General features: G+C 43.8%; 1 protein-coding gene across 1 annotated transcript in view; it reads right to left on the bottom strand.

Annotated features, from left to right (window-relative positions):
* Positions 1-3,346: 3,346 nt before the first annotated feature.
* snx29 (sorting nexin 29) overlaps positions 3,347-14,459 on the bottom strand; it is a 256,411-nt gene continuing 245,298 nt past the window's right edge. Inside the window, exon 21 of the mRNA XM_086141047.1 lies at positions 3,347-3,450. Within this exon, the coding sequence (XP_085997173.1) occupies positions 3,408-3,450 (43 nt within the window). The 3' untranslated portion in view covers positions 3,347-3,407. The remainder of the gene's footprint in view (positions 3,451-14,459) is intronic.

The following is a 14,459-nucleotide window of genomic DNA, read 5'->3' as shown; positions in this document are numbered from 1 at the left end:
GAGCTTTGCCAGTAGCCCCGGGTAAAAGTGCGGTAGGATCCAGTGATAATGAGAAGCATAATGTTTCTCCCACTGCCTCCTCACGCCCCACGTTAAAATAGATCCTGATAGTTAGCTTTACTTGAAATTACGGTCGGAATAAATAAAAAAAAAAAAAGCCCAGTCTTCTGAGTATTTCACGGCGGGGAAATAAATAAAAAAAATGTTTTGACAGAAGCCACAAAAACAGGGTTAGATGGCATTTCTCGGCGCTCCTGTGAAGGAGCTCATTTCAATAACGTCGCTTCAGGCACATCTCTCATCGCTGCTTTTCCGAGATGAAGCCGTTTGTTACGATCCTCTTAATCTTAAAGACCTTCCTCCCGCATGAGAGGGCGGTGGAGTGTTTCAATGCAACTGAGATAACCCCGGATGCCAACCCTGGAAAACTGCGGCGATAAAGCCAGCGGTAACCTGAGAAAACAGGCGACCTTCATACAAAGCGAGGAAAAGTCCCCCTTTCGCGCATTCACTGCAAACGTAGAATCCTCCGGAGAGGCCGAATCATTCCAATCCGGCAATGGAAGGTTTATAACCAACTAACTCTCCGGTTCAAAGTTATCAAGTTGTGAATTTTCAGCACTTGCGTCACACAGCGGCAAGAAAAATAGCAAACGGTAGAAACAAAATGAGATTTGTGAACTCAAAGTTGGGTTCTTATGAGGAATGGCTGCAATCTGAGCAGCTTGGAGTTCAGGCCACTTCAATCCCGCGCTCTCAAAGCTAACGGATTGGAAAACCGTCCTGAATCTTGGCATTTTGACGGATGCGTATCACCTTTCTATCCCTCTGAAAGAGCCGCATGAGTGGAACCACAATCCTACCAAGAAAAAGAGCTACAATTGTGGAATGCCGCACGCATCCCAAAAAATAATGTGCGGCTGCAGGAGCTGTGACTACCACAGAAAACACCTGCGCACAATTGCAAACTAGCAAGATATCAAAACAAAAGTCTGTGTGAGAAGTGCAATTCTAAATAGTCTGTGTTTGGACACAGGTGACACACATGCATTAAAAAAAAGCCCTAGAATTTGCCATAATAGGATCTTCCGAAGACAAAGCACAACCCGGCGCAAACCGAGGGCGGACCTGGAGGAAAGAGAGGGCGGGGAACTTTGAAAACTGCAAGGAAGCTTCGTGAGCCGCGGATGCTCGCCGGGCACAAGACAAAGTGGGACAAAATGAAGAAAGACTGATTGCAGCTGCAGGATTTTCTCTCCTGCTGCAGCTGCAGAACAGTCGGTGTATGCAGATTGGAATAAAAAGCAAGAAACCGTGTGAAAATTGTTTGCAGAAAGAATCCGCGGTGGTCACCGTGCAAAATCTTACAGCTGTTATCGCCATTACGGACGATCGCTGAATTTCCAGTTTTCGAGGCTCTGGGATTCGAGCTCACTTTTCAGCCCGAGAGCAAAAAAAAAAAAAATCAAGCATTCACAGAGCGAGAACCGGCTCGTAGCTGCTGACTCCAGTTCTCATTTGAATATGTGACGACCGAAATATTAAAAATACCTTTCATGTGTACGGTCTACACCCCCCTGCGATGATACACATGGAGCAGATAGCGGTAGAATCAAACGGCTACACAAATATGCACATCCCGAAAATAGAGTTCAAGGTAAAAACTCTCGCCCTGGATTGTTTTTCTGCACCCAATCAGACTCTTGCAGCAACATTGTCAGCAGTGATGTTTCCTCTCTGTAAGTTATCATTGCAGTTTAAACAATAGTGGTTGTTTTATTTTTTTCCCCTTCCCAGCTGACCGGCGGTTATACAGGACTGTCTCAGAAAATAAAAAAAAAACAAAATTACAAAAACAAAAATGTCATACATTCTGGATTCATTACAAATCAGCTGAAATATTGCAAGCCTTTTAGTTTTATAATATTGCTGATTGTGGCTTACATCTTGAGAAAACTCAAAACTCCTATCTCAGAATATTAGAATATCATGAAAAAGTAATTTTTGTTTTTTTATTTGCATTACAGAGGATAAAGAACTTTATCACAATATTCTAACTTTCTGAGACAGCCCTGTACACGCAAACACACTGGGTGCACTATTCCAGTTTTTGTAATAAAGATGAAAATAAAAACATAATAAATAGTAAATATTAATAAAAATAATGACAATTCATAAAAATAATATTAACAATGATCTCCAATTGGATGGATGGATGGATGAATGGATGGATGGATGGATGGATGGATGGCTGATTTGATGATGAATGGATGGATGGATGGATGGATGGATGGCTGATTTGATGATGAATGGATGGATGGATGGATGGATGGACGGATGGATGGATGGACGGATGGATGGATGGATGGATGGATGAATGGACGGACGGACGGACGGACGGATGGATGGATGGATGGATGGATGGATGGATGGATGCATGGATGGATGGATGGATGGACGGACGGACGGACGGACGGACGGACGGACGGATGGACGGATGGATGGATGAATGGATGGATGGATGGATGGATGGTTGATTTGATGATGGATGGATGGATGGATGGATGGATGGATGGATGGATGGATGGATGGATGGATGGATGGATGGCTGATTAGATGATGGATGGACGGATGGATGGATGGACGGATGGACGGACGGACAGATGGATGGACGGACGGATGGATGGACGGACGGATGGATGGATGGACGGATGGATGGATGGATGGATGGATGGATGGATGGATGGATGGATGGATGGACGGACGGACGAACGGATGGATGGATGGATGGATGGATGGATGGATGGATGGATGGATGGCTGATTAGATGATGGATGGACGGATGGATGGATGGACGGATGGATGGATGGACGGATGGACGGATGGACGGACGGACGGATGGATGGACGGACGGATGGATGGACGGATGGATGGATGGATGGATGGATGGATGGATGGATGGATGGACGGACGGACGGACGGACGGACGGATGGATGGATGGAAGGATGGATGGAAGGATGGATGGATGGATGGATGGATGGATGGATAATCCACCGTTAAACAGTGAATCCTTTCTTAAACGTTCTAAGACATTCACCATCTCATCTGAAAACACTGCAGTTTCACCTTTAGTCTCTAGTGAGCGATGGATCAAACTCGCAACTTTTGTGATTACTTTACAACGCCGTCATTCCTGGATGATCGCTGTGTGTTTGTGAAAAGCAATCCCCCCCCCCGGGCGACGGCTTCCTCTCGCAGACGAGAGGTGGGCTCTTCGTCGTTCCACGGCCACGTTTGGCCATCGGTGTTGTCTCCTCACAGCCCCGGCGTTGCTTATGCCTGATGTTGCGTGACTGCGTGGGCGAATTTACAGCGTATCGTAACCCTCCTCCAAAACAAAAGTTATTCAGCAGAGAAATGAATCAGGACGGTACGGCGGCACTTCACCCCTGAGGCAAAAACACAGAAGCAAAGTAGAATATGAACGTGTGTGTTTACATTTCGCTTCATTTTTGCCCGCTAATGTAACATCGCGTTCAGACGGTACGTTGCGTTTCTGAATAAAACTCACCGATCATAAATAACACAGAGAGGCCGCACGTGAGGGCGTCCAGCTTTGGCTTGCGGTCGCACTCAGATCTTTCCGTTTACCGCTCCAACACGCACACACACACGTATGTCTGTTTCTATGGCAACACAAACACCTGGATAATTTTAGGTACTCAGCAGCTTGGCGATAACTCCAGTAGAATGCACCTGTTATGCAGATGGATGAAAGTCATGCAGCTGTGGAGCGAGCGCCGAGCATTGCAAAAAGACGCGTTTCAAAGTAGTAAAAGGTCCGGCCAGATGAATCGTTTACAATCACAGCCCGTTTCTTTGTTCGGAGCTCTTTTGCACGCCGAGTATCTAAGCTCAATTTTCCCGAACAGCTCCCCTTCCGCCTCCTTTCGGCGGATTTCTTATCGATTTCCCCGAAGCGCCGTCGGGGTGAGAGGTGACGGGTCACCTGACGGCGGGAGACAGAAGGCGGCTTTTAAAGAAAACTGAACCAAAATGGCTCTTGATCTCTGTGGCCCCTTTGTGGCTCACGTCACCCCTGCTGGCTACCGCCTTCTCACCACCGGATGAAAAAGCCAGAATATCCAGGTGCACATCATCAGATGAACAAGTCTGTATTTCTGATTTTAATCGCAAACAGAGAGTAAACTTATCACTCGTGATATTATCTCGCAGGATTTTCTTAAAGGAGGATTTAGTCATTCATTCGTTCGCTGTCGCTGGGCGAGAGGCGTTGCGGAGCCACACGTAGAGACGACAAGCCATTCTAACATCATATAGAGACATCAGCAATTCACTCTATCGTCACGCATTTGGGTGATTTAGGGTCTCCGATGAACATCCTACGTGTTTTTGAACTGCGGGAGGACACCCGAAGGAAAGCCAGGCGGACATGAGCAGAGCATGGAGACCCCACGCTGTAGGAATCAAACCGTCTTGATGGAAACGCTAACTAACTGGCGGCTTCTGGGTTGTGTTCACTCAAAGGCCGCGGGTTGGTTTCTCTCCGTAGGACGTCCACGCAGCCGTCTGAGGACGGATCGGTTCATTCTTGTGACACGTCAAAGTCCGTTCACGTTTGTTGTCATGGTTACGACAGCAACGACCGTCACAAACTGGCTCCCGTTTGTATTGAAAACTAATTACCGGTTTCCGCAAAGAATCGGGAGTTCCGAAAGAGACACCCAAAGAGAGTTTTGAAAAGTTACCATTTAAAAAAAACTGATATTACCTTCATCCGCAGCTGTTTTTTTTTTTTTTTTTTTAAAGTTGCCTGGAAATAACCATGATTAAGCCATTAGAGGTTATCTTTGCAGGAGTCTTAAGAGTTCATTACAAAGCCTGAGTCACAGACTGGGAATGTACTCCGGCCTGCCCCTCATTACACGCCCGTCGCACAATGTGTGTAGTTCATCGCATCTTCACAAAACCAGCGTGAGGAGGGAAGGTGGCTGTCTAGACCAGGGCATTTAATTATCTTACCATGTGGTCTTTATAGAACTTGAAAATCCAGCGGTCATGTATTGTTTACGTCTGTCAGACGGCGCCGCGGTTTGCCGATCCAGGTGCGGCCATCTTTGGCTGATGTAACTCATCGCAGTTGTTATTTCAGAGGCTAGGTTGCGATTTGAGAGAAATATCGAAAGAAGTGTGTAAATGATACATTTGCTGATAGAGAGGGATGCGTAGGAGAGAGATGTGTGTTTTTTTTTTCTCTTTATATAATTGCTTCTTTTAAAATATCTTCAAGCACTTTGCAGTTACGTCAGGATATCTTGACCCTGGCCTCCAACCAGCACCTAATCTTAGAACAGCGCACTGGGAAATCGTGAGTCAAGGTAATTTCTTGGGATATTATACCATAATAATCATTCTGGAAGGATCTGGTGCACCGAAGAGAACAGTCAAGCAGCCTCTACTTGACGTTTGGCCTTTGTTCTGTCCTTTTTGAAGGTTTTTTTTTTTTTTTGATTATTTAGCATTTTGTCTTATAAATCTCTACTGTTTGTTTTCCAAACAGAAGTTAGTTTTGCCGGTGGCTGTGCGTGAACAAACTTTTTTTGATGATTGTCTTTTTAAAAGCGGCAAAGCTTGTTTTAAAAACAGCAGGACCGCAGTCGACCTCGTTTTAAGGTCTCTGGTAAACCGGGTTTTTTGCCGTGGGCGCAAACCTGTTGGAATCCAGCAGGTTTGGGACCTCCATGCTGAGAGGCGAAAGCGCCGCCGTGCCGCTAACAGACCGAACACTGCCACTGACCTTAAAACAATAACAGTAAGGAAACATGTGATACGACAACCAGTCGCAAACTGAATACTTTGTGGAGTTTGTTGTGTTTGGTCATTTTTTGTCATTAAAGTGCAGTGGAACGTCGTCTTACCAATTTTATGTATTTGACTCCATACGCGAACCGAAATGTTGGCTAACCAAATCCTTTTTCCAGTTGAAGTCAATGTAAATCCAGCCCGAAAACTCTTTCAAAACTTTTTACGGGTTCATTTGCGGCAAAAAAAAAAAAAAGAAAGGAATTTAAGATGACTTTCATTGCTGCAGTATTTCTGGTCTTCTTTCTCCTCTTGCCTCCACTTGCACTCGACATTTGCTTTACTTTGTCAGCTAGCCAAAGTTAAGCCTTCTTGCATGAGACCCTCGCTAACGCTATCTCCAGCAAGCTGTCTTTCATTCATCTAAGCTAACAATCACTCTTCTACGTCTTCTAAGACTTGAAACATTTGCTTCGGTAACGTAGCCAACCCTTTTAGCCACATCAGCCCCCTTTTAGCGCATCGTAGTTCTGCACTGTAACACAAACACCACTCTCACATTTAGCTAGCATGTCCTTCTTTAGATCAACTATATTCCTCAACTTCTTCTTAACACCACTAGCATTAGCACAGTTAAGGTTTTTGGAAGCCATAATGAGGGCTAACTTACTGAAAAAGCACAAAAACACATTATGACAGGAGAACACGACAATGAACGATGTAAACAACACGGAGTAAAAGGCACGACTGTTGCTACGCTACATCACCGCAACCCCTAAAGCCCACAAGTTTGTTTGTTTTTTGCATTCTCGCACCAAGTTTTGCTCGCAGCTCTATTCAAAATCTGATCGAAAACTCTGTTCATTCGTTGTTTTGTTTCGCATTTAGTGGCGTTCCTAAGCTGAGGTTCTTTGCAAATGTAAGTCAGAGTTTTTCAATCCACTTCAGTGTCGGCGGCCACCTTGTGCTTCACATGGCCATCAAGTTTCCCCCGGAGGCATTTCAGTTTCCTCTGGAGCCACTGCTCCTCGCTTTAATTGTCTCAGCTCCCTATAAAAGCCCTGCAAATTGGAGCGACTGCATGGGCGGCCAGGGGGTTTGGGAGAAGTGACACCGGGGCCGGCGGATTGTTTGGTTTTCAGGCTGGAGGTGCTCTGACAACACTATTGTTCAGCTGCTGTCTGGAGTTCTACGGTGGCCTCAGATTTTTGGAAGGCTCGTGCACATGAGTCTCGTTACACATGGAAAAACAAAACAGATAACCGCACTGGGCCTCCAGGTGGTGATGAAAAAAATACTAACGCTTCTTCTGCTTCCAGACTCCTTTGGGCTCGCTGTGATTTTAATTTCATTCTTTTATTTTTATTCTTAGAGGATTTATGGACGTAGTGAGAGAGGATATGAATGTAGTTGATGTTATAGAGGAGGATACAGAGAATAGGGTTAGATCAGTGGGTTCGATGGGACCCCAGGGGTTCGGTGAGTCAGCCTCAGGGGTTCGGCAGAGGTTAAGACACAAATCCGACTCATAGAATTGGTGTTGACGCCCCCAGCTTGGCCATCACTGGCGCTACATAGCTTGGCCTATCTGTGCTGCGGGGATTTTGGTGCGCTCAGTAGTCAACTTACGACTGTCGTGCTGGTGCATCATGTGATTTCTTTTCTTTATATTTGAATCCCTTCATACTTATCATGTTGAGCAAAACATAAGATGAATATTTACAATATGGATGCACATGAAAATCATGTTTTGCTGGTTTGGTCCTTTGAACAGTGATGTTGATGCACGGTTCACTTTGTGCACCAGTAAAACCTATGCCTATGTCTTGAATTTGAAAAAAATCACATTTTATTTTCTGAATAAAGATTTTTTCAAATGTTTTATTTATTTTTATTTTTATGTAGATTAATTTCTGAGGGGAGGGGTTTCACTTTCACACCTAAAAATGGACAAATACGTTCCTATGTTTTTTCTGGTCACTGTGACTTCACAATACAATCTTCATCCTCTGCAGATTCACGCTTAATCAAAATTATCGTGTGCATTTGCATCTCTCTCCTCATCTGCAGCTCCAGCATAATAAACATTTAATGCCATCAGCGTGAACCATGTCAACTGCAGATGATTGCTGTTTGTCGTTCCACACTATTTTTTTTTTTTTTTTTTTTTTTTTTATCCGGATGCCTAAATAAGGACAGGATTTATTCCAAGCAATTAAAGGCAATATTCCAGTGAGACACACACACATATGTTCTGCCCTAGAAATTGATGTGTGTCTTCAAATGCATTACATCTGTTCTCCGGTGGTGAAAGATTATCCTTTTTTTTTTATTATTATTATTTCAGGAAAAACAGATTTATGAATTACAACTCAATAATGTTTTGATCGATTTGATTTTCTGGGCGTTGAAAAGCAGCGGCGTATGTCAATGTCACGGCGCGTTTTGTAATTCCACCGTTACTGGAGACGGAGGAGGATAAAACATTTGTTTCACGTTGTTTTGATGGGTCCTGGAAAAAGGCTTCAAGAAGATTCACGTCATTTATGCCGAGCGTGTGGGGATGCAGATGAGCGTGCACATGCACAATTGATTACACAGATGCATAGTGTGTGTGTAATCATCAGAAAATGATTATTGCAATACAGCACTGTAATGACTCTTGGGCTAATCTATTTATTTATTTGAGTGTATCTGAGCAATATGAGAAATATACTGCAAGCAGCTGGGGCCTGTGTGTCACAGAACCACATTAATCCAGCGGTATAAATAGGTGCAGGCCTGGCAGACAGAGGGGAGAAAATATCTTGTAGCTCAGGCATCGATAAAGCCGTCCATCAGGAATAGCAGCACAACGGGAGTGCCTTTGTTATGCGTATTGACGACGCCGTCTTTATTTTTTTTAAAGTTTGTTAGATCATTGATTCGGTTATCAGGTCTTCATTTTGACTGGAGGGTTACCTAGTTAACCTTACGAGTAAAAATAAGTCACTCTTTAACAATTTCACAAGCACATTTTACAGGGATTATAGAAGATGTGATTTTACAAGGGTTATAATATGTCAAATAGTCACAATCGCTCAAATTTACTGCTACAGGCGCAGGTTCAGTGGAATAAAAATTTGAAAACTATTTTGGGTGATTTTGCCTTCACTGACACCGTGAGCGATTTCTGTCTTTTTCCTTCTTTTCCTCGCGTCGGGACAAATATGTTCACGGCAGTGACGTGCGATGAGGCACTGACTTCATCACAATCACATTTACAAACATATGAAGCCTGCAAAGTACCTTATTCACCACTTGATTGGCAGCAGTTAACAGGTTATTTTTAAAATCTCATATCAGCTCTCTTCCCCAACCATGAGGCAGGAGAACTGCCTGCCTCACTTCATGGCTCTTCGCAGCCATTTTAGGATCCATCAGCACAAGAAACTAGTAACACCCAAAAAAAAACACTGTTCATTGGAAATTTAATTCTTACAGCAAAACATGCTGTAACAATGACCTAGAGAGAGACAGAAATACGGCCTCAGCGCAGAGCATGCCAGCTGTCCGCTGTCATTGCACAATCTACGTTGAGGCTCAACAGTCCGCAGCCTCACCACACGTCTCTTCTCAGTATTGACCAGTAAATGAGAAAATCCAGCGATTTTTAATAAAAAAAAAAAAAAAAAAAAAAATTCAAAACTGGTGACTGGTGAAGAAGCCGAAGCAAACACAGAGAGAAAATAGAGACTCCAAAGAAAAAGACCGATCAGCAACCCAGCTCTAGAGAATAATTAATTCTTTTTTTCATTTTACAATTTTTTCTTTCTAAGATTGGCAAGTGAGGCACGGCCTCTCCTGCCTCCCCTGAGTACGTCACTGGTTCACGGAAACAGAACGCCTCGATTTTTGATGACACGTAAGGCGCTTAGCAGAAATTCGGGCCTGACATTCGTGTTCCTGATTCCATTACTGTCGTGCTCGTTCTGCATAATCATCACCTGCCTTGAACCGATCTCATCTGCATCTTCGTTGGCATGACTTAATTGTGAGCAGAAATGCAAAAATGTGCAATTTTCCAACTGTCTGATCCAAAATGGTGATGTACCTTCACATTGACTGTGATAAAAATGCATGAGATTTCCAAAGATCTTGTGCAGACGGGCTGTGATTAGGGTGTCCAAACATGCTTTCCCAAAACTTTCTATGAATTTGATTAGCATCTAATTAGCCGGTAGAGCTAAGAACATCACAAGGAGAGTGACAACAGAGAAAAAAAAAAAAAAAATCACACACAAAACTGCCGAGTTAGTGGCATAAAATTACTCTTCGCCGAGTATCTATTTTCGTAACTCGCCTTGCTTCAAGGTTTAATGTCCCGGGACCAAAAACACACGTCTTATTCTTACGAGGATGTTGACGAGTGATTCTGCACGGGATCCTAAGCCTAGATGGGGTCATTTTCTTCCTTGCCGGCAACTTATTGGAAAAATGATTCACTCATTAGCTATTCCATTTATCTGACAGGGAGGGTCGCGGGAGGGCTGGAGTCGATCCCGGCTGCCAACGGGCACTGGGCGACGTATGGAGGCTGTGACTAGGAGTCGGTGGATCTGACCGAAAACGCAGAGGCAACAGATAAATCCATACAAAATGGTTTTTCAGCTTGGGGGAAAACTCCGGAGCCACGGGTCGCTGACCCCGGGACTAGATGGGCATACAACGACTACTACTTAAACAGCAGCCTGTCAGCAAGGATGTTAAAATGTAACACATCACAATGATGCGTAAAGGGATTGAACAGAGGCGGCTGAATCTGGGTCGTCTCCATCGTCCTCATAACTCGCAACAGGTTAGACCGTCCGGAGCACAATAAATGCTCCCTTTTTCCTTGACGGCACCCTTTTGCTACCGGATGGGCGCATCAACAGGAAGGGACCCAACGAAAAAGCCAAGCGCCTTCAATGTGACGGGACGGGCGAGCGGACAACGCTAGGTGATGGTGGAACGCGTAAAAAAATGCAGAGGCAGAGGAGAGATTCCTGTAAGCTGTTTTCATTACCAGAAACCCAAACTGTCACCATATTCCTTAAACAAACTCGAAAATAACTCGATCAGTCTCCGATGCAAGAAGAGAACAAATACTAGCAAGGACAAACGCACCAGGCAAAATCTAAACAAACCGTCTCACCTCAACATACAAGTAGAAGGACCTACATGTAGGAGGCGGTCAGCACCATTATTACATGAAAGGGGGAACATATAATGGGCAAACACAAACGACATAAAAGTATTGAAGCATTATGAAGAATTGAAGTATCAAGTATTAAACGGACATTTCAACAATACTTAAACAGCAGCCTGTCACCAAAGATATCGAGATATAACACATTTTAATTACGTAAAAGGGATTGAACTGAAGCGGCTTGATTAAGGCAGTCTCCATCAACCCCATGACAAGTTAGATTAAGATAAGATAAGATAAGATAAGATAAGATAAGATAAGATAAGATAAGATAAGATAAGATAAGATAAGATAAGATAAGACAAGATAAGATAAGATAAGATAAGATAAGATAAATTTTATTGATCCCCAATGGCGAACTTCTTTTATCAGCAGCATAGCAGTTATAGTATCAATAGATATGAATATATAAATAAACAGTGAGAGAATTAGAAGACTATTAAAAGATAGCAAAAGACATCCACAAATAAGTAGAAAGCAGAAGGAACAACAATAACCACATCAAGGATAAGAAAAGACAACAGAGTGGAAAAAAAAAAAAACAAACAAAAAAAAAAACGCAGGGTGAGAATAGACAACAAAACACTGACAGAAATTGGCTGCTCCCTTTTTCCTTGACGGCACACTTTTGCCGCCCGTCAACAGCAAGAAACCGGGGTCTGATGAACCCGCTGCATGTTTTTGAACCGCCGGGGGGGGAAACCCGGAGGAAAACCCGAGCAGAAATCTTGAATGATATACGGCGAAATGCGCGTGACCGGTCGCTCGACGGTGAAGGGCCCGGAAAGGATTCCGCGTCATCGGCCTCGGGTTGTTCCGTCAAGTGCACATCCTTCACTGTCACAGGCTATCAAAAGCGCCCCTGATCACGCTCCCCCATGTAACTTTGTGATACAGCGGATGTGACACGAGAAAGTTGCCTTTCATAAACCGGCGCGGGTTAAACGTACGGCTGAATGATGATGAATCGGGACGTGACGAGGTTGACAAGACCGACTTCAAATGCACCGGCGGAAATCGCATTAACTCTCTGACAGCCTTTTTTGGCACCGCCGGGATGAGCCTCAAGCGGGCTCGCGGTTGCGTGTCCCGGCCTGCGCGTGCAAATTTTCCTGCACGTATGCGGAGAAATCAACAAAACAGTCGGCCGGTGACAAAAAGCCACGGGTTTTCTTTCCGTTTCGGCACGGCAACCTCCCTCGAATCTTCTCTTTCACACAGAAACACACAGGCTCGGGTGGGATAATTGAACGTGACAGCAAACCCTGAGAGGGTTGTTGGCAGGTTATCAGGTTAACCTGTGAAATGTAACCCGCCTGACACCAGCAGGTTGGCTGTGACACCTACAGCAGACACGGTTGAATCATTCCAGCAAAGTCTGGAGGATACGTGCAGTCGTCCAACCTTCCTCTGCGGCGGAGGTACCTTCCCATGTTGGGAAAGAACGTGCAAAAATGAATGTGATCACGCTTTTTTAATGAGATGCAGGCCAAGGACCTCCATTTTTTACAGAGAGAAATCAGGTATCGCGCTGAATGCAATGAGCTCATACACACCTCGCTCATTTACCGTTTGACCGGTAAGAAAAAAATCGTCCGGTGTTTGGATTTGACTGTAGAAATGTCTGAAAATGCAGTTCAGCTGCACAAGTTTGGTTTTCTATTCATTTCAAGGAAAAGTTAGTCCCACTGAAATGCCAATTTTAAGGAGGACAGGATGTTGAGCGCGGTTTCAATAACACTATGTTGCATTTTTTAACATCTCCGGTGTTAAAATACGGAGTCAGATATATTTACCAAATTAAAATGATATCTTGGCCGGCACGGTGGCGTAGCAGTATTCAGAATTTACCTAGAAGGAAAACACTGCCGAGATATACTATCTAAAGCAGGGGTCTCAAACTCATTTTGGTCCAGGGGCCACTTAGTAAAATCATTACCTAAAAGTAACACAAAGCCCAAAGTTTTCCTTTGTTTAAGTGTAAGGGAGGAAAACGGGTAAATTAAAAAAATATATATATTTGACGAACCGTTCTTCTAAAAAATACATGACGAATTAATATTAAAAATTCATATTAAAAAAAAGAATTGATGAAATTGCACCCTAAAAATATTGTTGAGTTAAAAGAGAAAATTTTGTCACTGTGGGAAAATGTGCCACTAAAATTTATAAGAAAATTGTTTGTTAGCATGCATAGGAGGAGGTATAATGTTTACAAGGCTAATGGTGGATATTCTGGTTATTAAATAAATCTTTTTAATTTTGTTTTTTTTTTTGTTTGTTTTTTTTACTTTCTTTTTTTTTGTAGTTTTTATAGAAATGAGAAAAGAAAAGATCATTTTAACAATGTCACCAGACGTTTTTTCATCAAAAATCATTTGGTTTTCAGATTTGGAAGCAAAAAATACATTGCAAAGTTACTTCTTCATTTTTTCCTCGCCCGTTTCTTTAAACCCACTGTATAAAACCCCCAGATGCATGTGAGAAAAAAAGTGCGGGCCGCACTAACTCAAAGATTTGATTTCAGGCATGGGGCCACAAAACATCGTTCCGAGGGCCGCGAGTCTGAGACCCTGATCTTAAGATTAAAATAATGCAGTTATCACTTCCACCGGTTATTCAACCTTTGTTTTTGCGCATGTGTTTCAGCCGTATGCATCGGCCTCGCAGCACGAAGGACCCCGGTTCGATTCCTATCAAGAGGCCTCTCTGTGTGGAGTTGGCATGTCCTCCCCATGTCTGCATGGGTTTCCTCCGGTTTCCGCCCACAGTCCGAAAAATATGCAATAGGTTAATTGGTAAAAAATGGGAAAATAACCCGAAATGAGCTTGTGAGTCGTCGTCTGTCTGTATATGCGTCGCTGCGATTGACTGGCGACCAGTCCGGGGTGTTCCTCGCCTCTCGCCCGATGACGGCTGGAATAAGCTGCAAAATCCCGAGTGCAGGATAAGCGGCAGATGATGGATGGAAACGGCAACTCAAAATACAAACCTGCCACATTCCGACACATTTATTCACCGAACCCGTCCATAACCGGCTCAGGAGCCGAGCCTTGCCATCTGCAGAGTAAAAGGGTATTACCCAATCAAGAGTTCAGAGCCAGGAGGTTTTGCCCTGACTTTTGGAGCCGCATCGTATCGATCTTACGCCTAAAATAACAGATGGGAAAGAAAAAAATGGGAAGTAACATCCCGTTCGCGTCGACTCTGCGAGTGTCTGAGATACTGGATGCCTTAGATCAGGGGTGTCAAACATACGGCCCGCAGGGAGGTTCGATCACGCCCGCAGGATAATTTGAAAGTGAAAAGATGCATAAAAGACAAGGATTTAATTTTTTTCATCAAATGCAATTCAAGAAATTTCTTATTTTGGTCAGAGAAGAAGACAAGCCGCATCACCGAGAC

This window comes from Fistularia commersonii, chromosome 33 (assembly GCF_037954325.1).
Source record: "Fistularia commersonii isolate RoL2024-O1a breed Wild chromosome 33, RoL_Fcom_v1.0, whole genome shotgun sequence".
In the NCBI taxonomy this organism is placed as follows: domain Eukaryota; kingdom Metazoa; phylum Chordata; class Actinopteri; order Syngnathiformes; family Fistulariidae; genus Fistularia; species Fistularia commersonii.
Note: the sequence above shows the minus strand (reverse complement) of the source record. Positions and strands in the feature narration are given on the sequence as shown.